The following is a 17,289-nucleotide window of genomic DNA, read 5'->3' as shown; positions in this document are numbered from 1 at the left end:
CGGCCTGAGTGCTCAGAAGCTGTAGCTTCCTCCCCCACCCTACACACACACACACATGAAATCTTGAGTCAGTATTTGATTGACAGCTTTCGAGCAACGTAAAGATAAAAGTCGGCGATTTCAACCCAAAGATAGAAAAAGAACCTATCTTTGGGTTGAAGTCGGGGAGGAACTACTGGGGGCCACATGTTATCTCGTCAGATTGTCTCTATAACAGCAGGATCAACAAGAGAACATGGGCTTCACCTGATGGGATGAGGTTCCACAGTTCTTGACAATCCAACTTGGATCACCGTTTTTTGTTGCTTATTTAGTTGTCAAGCATGCGTTCAAAAATCATCATGGTATGGGACAACAATCGGATTGGACGGTAAGTAGAACATTCTGCTCAACTGTTTTTCTTTTTCAATACTGGAACACTACATTAAGTATACTAGGTCCCAAAATAGACAAGTTTTTATCCATTTTTAGTGCGTTCTACCATTGATTTCTTGTAGAGCGTAATTATCAATGTGCCTCTTCCAAATGGCTCTTGCGAGTTCCTCTGACTTTCCAATGGGTAACAATATTTACCGTGTTTAACTCAGACTAATTAACTAACTTCCTAACGCCGTCAGTGCGTGAAGAACTCTTGTTAATTACTCGACAGACGGAGCCGCACCGAATGAAGGTAGTGCAAAAAACGATCCCTCAAACCCTCCTTTTTATCTGGGCTTTCAGTGGAGTAAAGTGATTTGGTTATGAAATTACCCACGGATTTGATCTAAGTTAGACACTTTTCGAAATATATGGAATGGAAAAATAGCATACGATTACATTTCTGATGACACGCACAAGAAAAATATGCATGCAAAGAGGCTAAACCTTTCATAGTAGTAGCGTCCAATTTTCGGTTCCCAACTTGTGCAATGTTAAGCGTTCGATCTCGTAATATTATAGTAATTTGCGTAATGCTGATGGGAGAACCCATATGTATACATACATAGTATCCAAAGATACCAAAGGCTGCCTATAACGCCGCAAATCCGTTCCCCTAAATATCCACGTGTATGCAGTATTCATCATATGATTCGTTCGCCAGCTAAGACTCTAGAACGAGCCTCCAATTTTCTCTTGTTTAACAAGTTATACGCGAAGCTGAGATACTCTGTCTCAATCGAGGGGAGATATATATACGAGTATATTTCTTCAAATTTCGTATGCACGAACTTTGGTATGATCTACTACTATCGCCAGCAAACTGTTCCGACCATTTGATTCAGAGCGCTGGCTTCCACTCTCAAGTGGCACAACTCAGTTCGGCTAATTTGGCTGGAGTGCGGTGTCTCACGTTCTGTGTTCGGGCGGTGATAACAAGTCTGTGATCGCGCATTTCTAGCCAAAAGGAGTAGAAAATCAGCTTAAAATCGCACTTCCCACTATAAAATCCGTTATATTCCTTGAGTTCCGCGTCTGTTATATCCTAGGTCAAGTGCTTCCTGCAGCAACATGCTATCAGCTATCACGAGGAATAGTATCTCGGCGATCCGGCAACACGTTGCTCATAGAAAGCCAGCCTTGGATCTTCGTCAAGTATGTACCGAATAATGTATGACGAATATTCACACTGTCCGCTCCGCGATAAATTCACAAGTTCAATTCTAACTTTTATCTTTCCTGAGTATTCTATTCATGTAGAGCCGCTTGTTATATAAGAATGGAGACGTAATTTCTTAGCGCGTGTGATTAATTTGTTGTTGTTCCCTGAAAATATGCCCATTCATTTGGTGGAAATTGAGAGTCGAGAGTCGGAAAAGTAGTCTCGCCTGCGTCAGTATTATGGTATCTATAAGCATGGCCCATCAGCCGGTTCGTATGGGGGGCCAACATGTGCGTATCTATGGGACTTGTTTATTAGATGGTCTGATGTGATATTGTTATCAACCCAATGCCCCTAGTTTCAAATGCTGTCAACAACATTGATTTCGTGGTGATGAACTGAACAAAAATATTTTGTTCCTCCAATCATCTACACAATTCTGGAATATTAGTATCGTGCTTTAAATTTCATCAAAGTTAAGTGGAAAAACATTGTCTTGTAACTTTACAATGACCTGATTGCGTACTTTCTCTATTTGCTTTCATAAAAACAAATTGCCTTTTCTGAGGTAGGAACTAATAGAAACAACTCTGCCAACACCAGATGTATCTTTCTTATTTGCTCGCAGTGAAAATAGTTTGGTTTACGTTGTATATTTGGGTGTTTCATTTTAAGGACCGAATTTTTAAGCAAGCTTTTAGGAGAGATATTGCATTTGAATTCTAGCTTGGAGTTTTGCCTTACTATCTTTAACTCGATATATTATTTGTAACCTTATAATCTCATAAAACATGTCTCTTGGGTGCTGCTTCAGAACCCTGTTCGGTTTTTGACCATGGCTGTAGAACATCGGGAATTCAAGAATCAGAAGATAAAATGAAGTAATAAAAACTTGTTGTTTCTTTTTCTTTGGTGTGGGTATTTATTCTTGCAAATACCGATATTTCGGGAACCACTTGTTCCCTTCATCAGTGCTAACAAAATGCTATCCGGACACAATATTAATTACTGATGTTTCAGCGGAAGTAACTTTACAAAGCTTAGTCGACCATACGGTGCAAAGGATATTTGAGGTACAAACGGAAGTTATAGACCAAACAAGCAGCGCCCATGCAACTTACAAACAAAAATTCCAAGATAACAGCCCAGATCAATCCGACGAACATTCCTTTAGAGCTTAAGGAAAATCTAAAATTATTTGATAAAAACCAGGTTCATTAGCAAACAACCGGTTGACACTAGGTTGAACTCAGATCTGGGTAACTGCTATTCCCCATTGTTTAGGAAACTCTTAAAGTAAAATAATCTCTTCTAGTTTTAGGATAGATAAATTAGCTATTAGGAAGTTAATTAAATATTTATTTCTCTTTCAGGACCTAGATATAAGTTTTTAGTCATAATTATATCATAGTATATGGTATAGATTTAGAATAGTATAAATAGAACCTTAATGTCTACAGATGAGCAAACTTGTTAGCACTGATGAAGGGAACAAATGGTTCCCGAAATATCGGTATTTGCAAGAATAAATACCCACACCAACGAAAAAGAAACAACAAGTTTTTATTACTTCATTTAATTAATCGTTGGAAACACCGCATAATTTCACTCTGATCAGAAGATATTACGAAAGCTGGGTTCAGTTTTCACAACACATCTCCCAATGTTCTGTGCTCCTCACATCCCTGGCTTCCCCATAGGCCTAATCCAATTAGTCTATGAGGTGCTGCTTATAGTGAAAACTTTTATCGCACCTTAACCCACCACACCACTGATTTACTCATTTAATTAAAGACAATACACAGAAAGTAAATCCTAGTTATATATTGTCCATGCATAGGTGAATATCAGTCTGATGATAGGAGCGTATATATCCACATTACCACATGAGATCTGAGTCCACTTATTGAGACAAAGGTCCGTTTGCATAGCCCATAAACAGTGATAGGTCGTTTCATATTTGCTGTGCATGGTTCTTCCAAAGAATTCTTTTATTTAGATTAAATATTTAACCCCGTATCGTTGGAAATGGAGATTGTTCAGCTTCCTCCTTTTTGTAAATAGTACTATCATGGTTTTATTTGGATTTACTGAAAGTCCGTGGCTGAGTCATCAGTTGACCGAAAGTAATGACAGATGGAAATCGCTCCACTTAAATATAATCGCAAGCACGTAATGGGTACGAATTATATTCAAGTGAAGTCCGTCATAAGTCCAGACCTAAACCAGGCCGAAATAAATTTTTTGTTGAGGATGCTGGGAGTCCTGAGTCCGCACCCACTTGGTGACGGACCGGACCACTTGGGAAACAACTTACTTCCTAAGTGGTCCGGTCCGTCACCAAGTGGGTGCGGACTTAGGACTCCCAGCACCCTCAGCATAATATTTCTATACATCCAACTGAAGTCTCGATCAGCAACTCGCATAACCACGTTATTTGCATAAGCTTGGGTTTGTGCAGTTCCTGTAGCAGTCTGCAACATACTCCACAGAAGGGGCGTTAGCCTTTCCTAATCTTCGCATTAGCATAGTATAGAACCAGTTAACTAAAGTATCATTGACATCATGCTGTCCGACGGCATCATAAAGCCCCTTCAATGTCCAATGGAATGCAGAGTAGTCTCACAGGACTTACCATGTGGGTGTGTGTGTTTGTGGTGGGGGAGAACCTATAGTCTCTAAGCACTCAGACCGTACCTAACAGAATATTCCGAATTCGTTTATGCATTGCAGGATTTTCGTTAGTGGATGTGATGCTACCCGTTGCAACTGGAGCACATCGGTACCAAAGATCTGATGTCTCTGATGCGTCCATAGGCGGGACATTCACATAGAAAATGCCCTGTGGATTCCACTTCCTCATTACAGGAGAGACACGTATCTTTGTACAGTCCTTATTGTGAACATATGTCCAGCTGGTGAATTATCGACTGCCAAAAATGCCTACAATAATACTACAAGTCTTCCTGTTTTCATGTTAGGTTCTGACAGGAAAAGTTTGGTGTGTCTACAAGCATTTAAGCTCTGCCCCCTCTCACCATCTGGCTATCATTGCAGATTGCGATGCGCCTGCTCTTCAACCATTCTTCAATCAAAAAACTTGCCGCCCTTAGAATCGTATATACTTCGGCTTGAAAAACCGTTGCGTTCTCGCTTTTTTCGAGAGGTAGACTCCGGATCAAGAAGCCTGTTCTGTTTTTGAGCCATCGGTGTAGAAGGCTTCCGTATAATCCACCACGCATTCCTCTGGAACTCTCCAGGACTCTCTGTTTCAGGGTAACTTCATTTCTTCTGCCTCACAGTATGAGGACCAAAAAATCACAAGGTTTTGTCTTCCAGTAACTCTTCCAACGCTCTGTGCGCCCCACGTCCGTTGTTTCTCCATAGACCTAAGTGAATTAGTCTATGTGCTGCTCTTATTGCAGGGCTTTGAATAAATATATCTAGGGGCTACAAATTGAGTAATGCATTTAGAGCTGCGCCGAATATCGTACTCATGGCACCAATAATACCCGGACACACAGTTATTTGCAGTGCGGCTTGTTTACCGGAAAACTTTTTTGTCTCACCTTAACCCACCATACTACGGATACATAAGCGAACATCGGCCTAATGATAACAACGTAATCCACATTACTACATAAAGCCTGAGTCCCAATGTCGAGGCAAAGGTCCGTCTGCACAGCCTATAAACTGTGAGAGACAGTTTCAACTTTATCCCTGCATGTTTGTTCCAAGAAAGCTTTTTATCTGGAGTGACTCCCAGATATTTCACTTCTTCGGAGAGTTGAAGGGTTCTACTCCTCATCTCTGAAAGGCAAAATTCACCCAATTTTCTCCTTTTGGTAAATAATAATTATTTTCGATCAACTGAAAGTCCATGCCTGAGGCACCAACTATCAATCAAATCAACGGCATATTGTATATTTCTACACATTGCACAAGCACAGCCACGTTATCAGTATATGCTTGAGCGTGTATTGGCATATTTTTCATAGTAGTAAGTCGATCAGCATGCTCCACAGAAGTGGCAATAGCACGCCTCCTTGGGGGTAGCCTTTCGTTGCTTCTGCAGTTACTTCATACTTCAGCACACAGCAGCCTCTGCGTTAGTGGCATTACAAAGTTTTTGGAAAGGCGTACAGTCAAACGCCCCTCCAATGACCACAAACACCCTCATTACGTACTCACCCTTCAGAGTTGCATCCCCTATATTTGAAACCAAAGGATAAAGAGCATACTCAGAGAACTTCCCACGATGATAAGCATGTTGGTTTTTATTTAACAGATGCGACCTAAGCACATTCGCACGAATGTGACGCTCAACCAATCTCACCATACCTTTCAGCAAGAATGAAGTCAAGCTGATCTGTCTAAAATTCTTCGGATTAGAATAGTCATCTTTCCCAGGCTTCAATAGCCAGCATTGCTGGATAGATGCCATCCATGCCAGGTGCTTTGACGTGTTCAAAGGACAGTAGGGCAGCTCTCATCTTTCCATTGGTAACAACGGCTTCCGCTTGCAACAATCGCGTGTTGAAAGGGTTGCAGGAACCGCCGCCAACTCTCTCCCTTCCACTTCTCTCACCAGTTCTCCCGGATGGTGGTCTGTACTGATTCCAGTGTGGAGTCGTGAAAGTACCATCGGGTTTTCTAAGAGAGTCCTATTGAGTCGACTTATCCCTTTTAAAGATCTCTGCACAGTCTGGAAGTTTTTCTTTCGCCTTGCAGTTCCTCATAGTTCGCTGTAAAGGAGTCTCATTTGGAACACTTCACACTTAACGAACCTCTTATATTCACACTGTGAATGCCGGAAGTTTATCCAGTTTTCTTTCTTATTGCTCTTATAAGCACGATTCAGAAGTTGCATGGTTGATTTCCTGAGTTTTTATAGTTTCCGGTTCCACTAAGAAACCGTTTTCCTGCTTTGGCCTCGGGAAATAGGGCAATCCTCTTCGTAGCATCCTAAAGGTGTGCAATTCAGAGTTTTTATCTTCAAGCCGCCTAGGGAGCTGCATTTTATTATCGTGAAGCTCATTGAACTTCGTCCAATCCGTTTTCCTTTGTATTACAAACGGTTCGCCCGCAATAGTCAGAATGAATTCTAAATAAAGGTGTTCTGACGGCGAGACTCCGTCTATTACTCGCGCACCCTATTTTTGTAGTCTCGAGACCAGCTGAAGGGCTTCTCTCCTCTTGGATTGTATTTGCTACGGCCGCAACGAATATGTTGAGCGTTTTGATTTTGATTTTTAATTCTACATACGCTAACAGATCCCTTAGTTCTTGCATCGATGGAAAACACAGACACATCAGGACGCAGGCTCTCGGTCTCGAGGATTTCTAGTCCCTTTTACTGATCCAATACCGCAGATTCTATTAAATCGGACCCCTGGCTTTTGCACCAGAAAAATGTATGTGCAGTCCCGCAGCTTTGTCAGCAGATAGGAAGAGGTTTTGGCATGTTGCAGGTTAATTTGACGAATCTTGGTGTTTTTCGACATAAATTTAGTCTAATGTGTAATGGAAATCAGTTAGAAGCGTATGCCACGTTTGGCGTGTAACCGAGCTTCCCTCACACCATTCACTCTGTAGTCCCGTCGACAGTGCGAATCCCCATACGGGGGTTCTAAGACTGTATGCACTATATTCCGCGTGCAGTTCCATTGTTGAAGAGCGTACCAAAGATGCTGCAATTTGCTCTATCTTGTGTCAGTCGAAGGCCGTCATTGTTTTTCGCTTCGTCCTTGCGAAGAACCGAAGCTTGTTTCTTGAAAGAACCAAACGCAAACTGTGGCCTCAACTAAAATCGATCCTCTAAAGTTTCTACGAAGCACATTATGGGACTTGTTTCTTCTCCTGTAACATGTAGGATTTAACAGAGTAACTCCACCTATACTGTATTTATATCTTTCCCTGATCTGAGCATTTCCCAAAATGGAGATGATGCTCTACAATTTCCCGATATGATTGAATATCAATCTATCTTACAAAAAGTGCATCCTCATAAGATAACTGTCCCTGAGCATCTTCAGACTCTTTTGGTCTAGTTTGAATACCCTCCACGTTTGTAGATTTGTCCTTACTGACATTAATGAACTCCAGTGTCCGAAGTATATGCCCGGGTTCTGTTCTGCCAACATGCGGATGATGTCCCCTGTCTTCCTTCGAGGACCAGGTAACTAACATTCGACATGTTCTATCCTGCGCAGCTTAGTGTTCGCATTAGTGAACTTGGCTCGACCGCCAAAACTCAATACCGGAATTACCTGCTTGAGGCACTTTAAGGCAGCCTCATCAATGCATTACTAATGGAATCGCTCCATCTGACGCAGATTCTGCCAAGTCTTCTTTTTCTGCCATAGATATATACAGACTTTCCGGGCTGGATCATACTCATCCCGGATTAACTGACCCGCCCACTGCAACCTACTGAGCCGGATTTTGTCCACAACTAGACGGCTATGGTATTGCTAATAGATTTCGTCATTATGTAGGCTACGGAATCGTCCATCCTCTTGCAGGGAAAGGAAACAGGATAGGCTGGCAGTTGAGTGGACTTAAAGAGGATGGTGCTTCTCGCATTAACATCTGCATCGCGGATCGCTTTTTCCGGGGCCAGGTTAAAGAGAATGCATGATAGGGTATCCCCTTGTCTTAGACCGTTGCTGATGTCGAATGCTCTCGAGAGTAATCCTGCTGCTTTTACCTGGCCTCGCACGTTGGTCAGAGTTAGCCTAGTCAGCCTTATCAATTTCATCGGGATCTCCCATGGCTATTATAGGTGGCTTTGAATTCGATGTGTCCAGATAGCTCAGTGGTTAGAACACTAGGCTGTCATACGGAAGGTCGCGGTTCAAATCTCACTGGTGGCAGTGGAATTTGCATCGTGATTTGACGTCGGATACCAGTCGACTCAGCTGTCAATGAGTACCTGAGTCAAATCAGGGTGATAATCTCGGGCGAGCGCAATGCTGTCCACATTGCATCCTAGTGTACCGTTACGGTCTTGAATGAAGTGCTCTAACACACTTCAAGGCCCTGATCCAATATGGATTGTTGCGCCAACGATTATTATTATTATTTGAATTCGATGAAAACATAATTGCCATCAATTGGCCATATTCTTGCTGTTCTGCGATAGTGTTCCGGTCCAAAGGTAATGCGAAATGGATGGTGTTCTTTCTTGAGAAGCAGAACTAGATCAAGTCCATTATGACACTGTGGAGGCAATAGTGTGATTCCACAGTAGTTTGGCCCAATAATTTTCCAATGTTTTCTGCAAAGTATCTTTATATAATATATATAATATGTCAATAAGTTATACTTCAAAGCAAGGTTTTGATGGAAAATCTTGCAGATGAAGTTATGTACTCGGCACTGCTCAACATTCTGCACGCAGATGTTATGTGCTGGATGGTCTCCTCGTCACAGTTGCATAACCTAGAACTGGAATTGGTGATTAAGGAGTCGTGAGGAATGTACCGTTTATATTTTTTTGTTGGGAGCGAAGCATCCTGGATTGAAGTTAGGAATGCTTGGGTCTCATAGATTAGTACACCGTTAGTCAATTGTTTGTTGAAGGCTTCGATGTCTATGCCTGGCAACAACAATTTTTTTATGAGGAGAGGAGACAATTTATTATCTGCCATGATGGCTGCTTGTTGCAATTGGCTAAAGGATTGTTTCTCAAAAACTCATGAAAAGAATGCACTTGATTGTAGTGCAATGTTCCTCCTTGATGACGTGGGATAGTGATCCTCAATTTTTCTCTCTATTGTACATGTTGTTATTTGCAAGAACGACCCCTACCTGTCTATTGGCAGATTCTAAATCAGCATTACTCCATTGTATCACAGCGAATATATATAGAAGGACGAAAATGGCAAATGTGTTGTTTTCCAGTATTTTATTTTTCCCAAACAGTGCTGTTTTTAGGACAAAATTCAGACGCCGTTCAAATTCTCGCAGCAACTTAGGTTTAATGATTGCCACAGCAGGTGTTGTTGCTCGCAATATGACGAGATATTTGTAGACGTCGTCGACATCCATACCTTCAATGTGGATCTCATTGTGGCGGTATCCTTCATTGTCGGTGTGTTTTCCCCTAACAATTGGTTCAATAAGACATTTCTCCAAAGCCAACTGCATGCCGATATTCCTAATGAACTGAATGATGATGTCCAGCAAGGAATCAACGTAGTTTTCGCCTTTGGCATACAATTTGATATATACAAGAAGACGAGGCAGACCCTGCCTGAGATGAAGCGATGGCGTAGGTCAGGACGCCAGGCAGCTTTTAGGGATATCGAATTGGTGGACCTCGGCGCAAAACCGGGATGTCTGGAGTTTCTTATCAAGGCAGACCTAGACCGGATACCGATTATTGCGCCATTGATGATGATGAATGACTTAATGTACATTTCGACAATATGCCATGTTTAACTTGGAATCCCTACTTGTGCTCATACGAAAGATGTGATAAAGAGTTCAAAGCCAAACAAAGCCGCAGCGGGCTTAGAAAGTCGCCTTGGAGGATTACACGCCTGATTGGTATCTCTTCTGATGTTTGTGAGGATATGGACAGCTTTGTGCTCCAATTGTTCATCACTGTTCTTAAAAGAAGAACAACATTGATTTTGTACAAGTTTAACGCTTGTAACAGCCACGAGTATGATATGGGGTCAAAGGCTGATTTATAATCGATGTGCGCTCTGGGGATATTTCGCTTTTGGTGGACAGCTTGCTCGTATCGATTATAAGCTGTTTTTATAGCCTAATGGGCTTTTGAGCGCAATTTTTGCTCCTCAGCTATCAATGTATGAACATCAAGATGTTTTAAGATATTCACGTAGAAAGCTAAAGTGAAAGCCTTGTAAATAGTGGAAAGACAATTAATTGGCCGACATTTTGAAGGACAAGGGGCGCCCTGTTCCTTAGAGATGATATAAGTTTTCCCCTTGGTAAAAAATAGTAGAACTACTTTTGGATCGGCAATCATCTGATTAAAATGATTTACCAATACCCTGTGAGTGCTCTTGAACCGCTTTAGCTAGGAGTAATGGATATTTCCAACTTCAGGCGCCTTCCAATTTCCTGTATTTTCAAGCTGATATTTAAGCTTCAGGCATGAACGCACAAGGTGAGGTAACCATGCTGCTTCTAAATTACAGCCGCTGGATTTGCTTCAAACACTTCTACAGAAGTCACTTTCGCGACCTAGTTTAGTGAAATTTTTATAAAATCCTCATTGGTTTTGGAAGAACAAGGTGTTGTCTGCCCTTCGCTGAAAGTTCCTTTGACACATACCGCAAGTTTTTGCTTAAGCGTGATTCAAACGTGAGGGTATTTGAAGTGGAGGTCGCACACTAACAATGCAATCGATAAATTTGTACATGATTGTCCAAATGGAGGTCGAAGTTACAAGAAACTATCGAAGGCGATGCATCAAAGAGATTCGAGAAGTTTTCAATCTTGGCAGTAGAACTTTAATGTAGTACGTAACCAGCCATTCCAATGATGACATTGATGTACATTCACGATGAATAAATCCTCCAAGAGATAATAATCTTTGAGTGGCTTGTAATCCATTCTTGCTGTGGGTCTTCTGATTTAGGATATTAAACTCCGTTAATGCAGAATATACTAACTTTTAAAGTGCTGTTATAAGTACTCGTATAATCTTTTTTTTTTTTCTTCAGCCTTTGTCCTGTTCACAAGCGGAGTCGGCTCGTCGTGATCGGTTTCGCCATTTGACTCTATCGAAAGCCTGATCTGGGTGCAATCTCGAGGCTTTCAAATCCCCATCTAGCGTATCAAGCCACCGTTGTTTAGGTCTGCCTTTTGGTCTTTTACCATCGACTTCGATATTCAGACCAATCTTGGCAAGTGAATTCTCGTTTGCACGAATTGCGTGACCATACCATCGAAGACGCCTCTCTCGCAACTTTTCCACGATCGGTGCAACCCCATAACGATCGCGGATATCCTCATTTTGGCCCCGAGGGTTGCAGAGGCCGCTTTGTGGATCGTGTCTTTCATTTGGTTCCATGATTCTTCCACATTCGTAATGGTCGGCAATCGTATGAGTGAGACCGTTTCTTCTTTCTTCTCACCAAATCGCCACCATTTAATGCGCGGCGGGCCAGTGCTTTCCTCACTCTGTTTTATCGGTGGCTTAATTCGCAGGACAGCAATCAACAGCCGATGTTGAGGTGCGATGGTCTCATAGGGAACGACTTTGCAATCAGTGACAGTGGTAAAATGTTGGCGTCTTATGAGAATATAGTCGATTTGCGTTTTACTGCTCCCACTATAAAATGTAGGAAGATGAGACAATCGTTTGATGAACCATGTATTCATAACTACAAGGTCATGGGTGTCCGCAAAATTGATTATACGCTCGCCACCCTCATTGCGCGCTCCGAACTCCTTTCCCCCATGGCACCTGTTACCGTCTACCTTTTCACCCACATGACTATTAAGGTCGCCGGCAATGATAATATAGTCTTCAGTAGGCACGTGACAAGTCTTTTCATCGAGTAGTTGCCAGAAGGCATCTTTCTCGGCATCAGGTCGACTTGTCTGTGGTGCATATGCGGTGAAGAAGTGAATAGTGCGATCAGCTGATATAATGGTGAGCTTCATCAGCCGATCATCAAATCGTTCGACTTCTTTAATGGCATCACGGAAACCCTCTGAGATGGCAATGCCAACACCATATTGAGTGTGTGGGTTACCAAAATAGAGAAGTTTTTAGCCATTTTTACTGCGTTCGCGTTCAATATCGCAGCTTTTGGCACCAGACCATCGGGTTTCTTGCAGAGCGCAGATATCAATGCGCCTTTTCCGAACGGCTCTTGCGAGTTCCTCGGTCTTTCCAGTTAGGGTACCAACATTTAGCGTGCAGGCACGTATTTGTTTTGTTCGTTGTGTGCGGACTAACTTGCTTACGTCCTGACGCCGTCCATACGTCAAGAACCCTTGCCCATTTCTCGACAGGACCGGGGCCCGTCCTGTCGCGTCGACTGAGGTGGACGCCCTAGCATTTCCCCGAGGCTGGTGACTCAATCCGATCATCATGTTTATAACGACATTGTATGCATTTTCTTGGTCGACCTGTCGCGGGGCCTGTCACCAAGAGAGATCAGGTAGCATTTAGCATTGTAGAATAACTCCAACTATAGTCTATTTATCTCTTTCCCTGATCTGAGCATTTTATTTTTGTTTTACTGAGGATAGTACAGAGTACGTTGCCCCAAACCCTCCTCCTTTACCTGGGCTTGGGACCAGCATACTATGTTAATAGCATGTCGGTGTTTATAAGTACTCGTATAATGCGGTTTTGAAATTAAATTCAAATCGATTTGTCTGATCTGTTAAAATTTTGTGATTCTAGTTGGTACCCGTTGTTGCTTTTTCCATTGCAATGATATTCATCAAGCTTGCTCATATGTTTCTTAGTATGGCTTACAAACTCAAATTGGTTGGATTTCTTGCGGCATATCTCGCATCAGCATCAAAGTGACAAGAAATGAGGGACGTAAAACACCTTCAAGAAAACGAATCAAAATAATAAAAACAAAAGAATCTGAACATCTAGTAAAATATGATAGAATATTCCTGTATATTCATAAAAACTAAAATTTCTCAAATACTGTCTATTTCAGTTACCTTATCTCAGTTATCAACTTAGAGCACTTCATTTATCTCCACTTCTTCAGAAAGTAGTATCATTTAATCTTAGTGATATCGGCGAAGGTATACGAGAAGTAGTTGTTAAGGAATGGTAAGGAAGATCTTGCTACAATATATTTACATTAGAATATAATTCCATAGATCTATATAACATACAGTATTCTTCTAGGTTCGTTAAAGTCGGTGATACGGTTGAACAATTTGATAATTTATGTGAAGTTCAATCAGATAAAGCATCAGTTACAATAACCAGTCGTTATGATGGCAAAATCGTGAAGATTTATCATAAAGTTGACGATATTGCCTTAGTTGGCAAACCCCTTTTAGATTTTGATGTTATTGATGAAGAAGCCGAGAGTGGCACCAGCAGCTCTAGTTCATCAAGTTCGGACGAGGACGTAGCGTTGAACGTTGTGAGTGATTCAAAAGCTGAAAAACCAGATGAGAACCGTTTGAAAGTATTGGCAACACCAGCCGTTCGTCGAATCGCCATGGAAAATAAAGTCAACCTTAGCCAAGTTAAAGCTACTGGCAAAGCAGGTCGTGTTTTGAAGGGTGATGTGCTTGAATATTTAGGTCAAGTACCACCTGGAACCAACAAACCACACCCGACATTACGGCAAGAGGCGCAAGAAGTAGGAAACTCCAAACCTACAGGAGATGTACTTCGGGTAGAGGTCCTGAAAGGTGTTAGAAAGGCTATGATGAAATCGATGACCGAAGCTTTGGTAATTTTCAGACGAGTATACTTTTGTATCCTTCGAATTTCTTCCTATTTTTCTACTCCTTGCCAGTGTTACTCAAAATCTCTGTATTCATTTCTTTCCTCTAGAAAATTCCTCATTTTGCATATAGTGATGAAATAGATATGACGAATTTAATAGCTTTCCGCGATCAACTGAAGGACATTGCAAGTCAACGTGGCATCAGCAAACTAACTTTCATGCCGTTCTGCATCAAAGCCGCTTCCTTAGCACTCTCGAAGTATTCAATACTGAATAGCTCCCTAGACGCTGCAAATGAAAGTGTGATTTATAAGGCTCCACATAACATCAGCATTGCGATGGATACTCCGCAGGGGTTAGTTGTACCGAACATTAAACATTGTGAAAGGAAAACTATCCTAGAAATAGCCAAGGATCTAGCCGACCTAATGGAAAAGGCGAAGAAAGGCTCACTACGTCCTGAGGATTTTGCTGATGGGACGTTTTCACTATCGAATATTGGAATTGTAAGGACTAATTAACGTGAAACTGTATCATGTATTATACAATCTTTCAATTTTTCTCTTTAGATTGGGGGCACATACACACATCCTTGCATCATGACACCCCAGGTAGCGATAGGCGCTATGGGTCGGACGAAGGTAAATGTTCACTGTTATCTGCAGAAATAGCCTTTTTTACCTCAATTGTAAAATTTTTCTAATACACTTTCAGCCTGTTCCACGATTCGGATCGAATGGGGAAATAATCAAAGCTCACATTATGAACGTTAGTTGGTCGGCCGATCATCGCGTTATCGACGGGGTAACGATGGCGAGTTTCTCAAATGAATGGAAGAAATATTTAGAAAATCCGGCGCTTTTCATTTTATCAAATGAATGAAGACGCAATTAATTTGTGGTCCTCCTAATACAAACGACGACTTATTGCCATTTTATTAACGTGAAGACTTACTTGCTGCATTTATAGGTTTTAAGGATTTTGAACCAATACATTCGCTTTTATTGTATATATGTATTTACAAATGTTTATAAGATGTAGATATATCCAAAAAACTGTAAAAACAACTTCAGAGTGATTCGAACAAAAGCATTTGTAACTTTTAGGGAAAATATCAAATAAATGAAAGATTGCTATTAATGATGGCAGGATAGCCAAGGTAACGAAGCGCCTTCTATTTTCTGGAAAATATTGTCAACATAAAAAGACATTTACAAATAATAATATACTATAGTTAGCCAAGGCATATGAATGAAGATAGGGCACATGTAAACAGTTCGCTAGCAGAAGTAATCTATAAACCCGTTATTTGCATAGTGACTGGCATTGTTACATTGATAACTTGTTTTTAGCTTGAATTGGACTTCACTATCGTATTTTTATTTCAATTATTTGGCCTACCCCATCTTATGTGTAAATTCGTTAACGTCGCTCTTGGGAGTTTTTAGTTTTGATATATTAAGTTTGAAACTATTTCAAACAAGCACTACCAAATACACCAGATGGATTTTATTTTACTTATTTAACTACATTTATGCTTACTTCAAACTGAATTACGCATTACAATAACTTGTGCTGATCGTCTGTATACCCCTACCATATCTGGGTTGTGCTACCCTGTTGTCAGAGTTGGAAAATTAGTGGATTTGGGAACTCTTCCCTTTTCTCGAAGAACCTTTTCATCAAATTCTTGGAATATTTTTTTCGAACCTTTCCGAACTTCCAATTATGGGACACGCCGCAATGTCCTAATATTTAGGGTTCAAATGTTTCGCATTTAGTTATGGCATGACTCGGACAGTCGGTCCACATAGGTCCCTCGTAACAGATGTTGGGTCTTATCAAAATCTTGCAGAGAGTCGTAGCTATAATATTTTCTTGCGAAGAAGACAGTAGATCCTACTAAATACTAAATAATATCTGGGCGGTTCTAAGGAACAGCGACGCCAGCCGTGAAAATGTTATATGATGTAGGTCTTAAAATGGACATTTGCGGTATTGCTGATGTTACCGGCAAGATATCGGAAAATTAATTTCCCGCGTTGACATAGAGGAGCCTGTCTTCCGAAAAGCTAATTTCAATTCCGATAATTGGAATTGGGGAGACATAAGTCAGTTTACTCATACAGAATCAACGGCCGTTTGTAGATATAATATACGGGCTGTTGTTACAAAGCCACAACAGGAGTCTCGGACTGGACGGATTACACAATGACGAACCCGGCAACGACAACGGAATAACGATTTGCGCATTTTCTCATGGAATGTGTGCTCCCTGTACAGAGATGAAGCTAATGAGCAGCTAGCCGATACCCTATCCCAATATAGGGCTGATGTAACAGCGTTACAGGAGATGCGTTGGACAGGGACCGGTTTCCTGGAGTGTTGATTCAACGCCGCCACCTCTCAGCCTTGATGAATATCAGAACATATAGGAGGGGCCAATATAGACTCGGATCACTATCTCGTTAGCATGGTGTTCCGAGCTCGAATAACAATACCAACTAGAATCCCCTCTGACAATCAGGTGGGAGTTAACACTGAAGCCATCCACAACACAACCCTCGGCGACACCTATAAGAGGGAAATGGATGCCATAATAACCGCAGTCAACAGAGGACCTGCAGATGAAGCATCCACAAATGATCTGCACAATCTGAAGAACGTTATCATTGATACGGCCACAAACATACTTGTCCCCGCAAAAGGAGTCGGAACGGCTGGTTTGACGATGAATCTAAGCTAGTAACGGAACGGAAGATTGCCACATACTGAGTAATGTTGCATTCTCAAAGAACGCGGCCACGCGCAGAGACTTATCACGAACTCCGTCTAGCGGAGAAGTGACTTCACAGACGGAAAAAGGAAGCTTGGGAGAACCAAAAAGTCTATGAACTAGAAAAGTACAGGGAGCAACCGCACCAGGCGCGCAAGTTTTACCAACAAGTCAGCAGGATGAAGCTTTATACACCTCGATGCTCATCCTGCCGAGGCAAAGAGGGAAATCTGATTTCCGACAGAATGGGCATATTGGAGCGATGGGTTGAGTACTTTGATGAGCTACTGAACAACCAGAACATCGGCGAGTTGGAGGTCCCGTCAACTGAAGACGACGGACAAATACTGCCACCACTAAGTTTAGGAGACACCGTCCGTGCAATTCATCGGCTAAAAAATCATAAGTCGCCTGGGGCCGATGGAATTACAGCCGAATTGGTTAAATATGAAGGCGACCAGTTACACCAAGTGGTTCATCAACTTGTGCTCAAGGTATGGGACAGCGAATCA

At 41.7% G+C, this 17,289-nt stretch overlaps 1 protein-coding gene across 1 annotated transcript; it reads left to right on the top strand.

Moving 5' to 3' along the window:
- The first annotated feature begins 1,256 nt into the window (after positions 1 to 1,256).
- On the top strand, positions 1,257 to 15,168 carry LOC119657722 (lipoamide acyltransferase component of branched-chain alpha-keto acid dehydrogenase complex, mitochondrial). The gene is made up of 6 exons (XM_038064766.1): positions 1,257 to 1,572; positions 13,249 to 13,367; positions 13,446 to 14,004; positions 14,109 to 14,507; positions 14,571 to 14,642; positions 14,716 to 15,168. The coding sequence occupies exons 1-6, from the start codon at positions 1,489 to 1,491 to the stop codon at positions 14,881 to 14,883; spliced, it is 1,401 nt and encodes a 466-aa protein (XP_037920694.1). The 5' UTR covers positions 1,257 to 1,488; the 3' UTR covers positions 14,884 to 15,168.
- Positions 15,169 to 17,289: the final 2,121 nt, after the last annotated feature.

Source organism: Hermetia illucens, chromosome 5, assembly GCF_905115235.1.
Source record: "Hermetia illucens chromosome 5, iHerIll2.2.curated.20191125, whole genome shotgun sequence".
In the NCBI taxonomy this organism is placed as follows: domain Eukaryota; kingdom Metazoa; phylum Arthropoda; class Insecta; order Diptera; family Stratiomyidae; genus Hermetia; species Hermetia illucens.
The sequence above is the reverse complement of the archived record's forward strand: the minus strand, read 5'-3'. Positions and strand labels throughout refer to the sequence as shown.

Excerpts from the sequence above, each read along its gene's own strand:
- LOC119657722 (XM_038064766.1), top strand. The coding sequence starts at position 1,489 with ATGCTATCAGCTATCACGAGGAATAGTATCTCGGCGATCCGGCAACAC. Across the intron at positions 1,573-13,248 it reads CAGCCTTGGATCTTCGTCAA|TTACCTTATCTCAGTTATCA; the intron begins GTATGTACCGAA and ends TGTCTATTTCAG. Across the intron at positions 14,005-14,108 it reads AATCGATGACCGAAGCTTTG|AAAATTCCTCATTTTGCATA; the intron begins GTAATTTTCAGA and ends TCTTTCCTCTAG.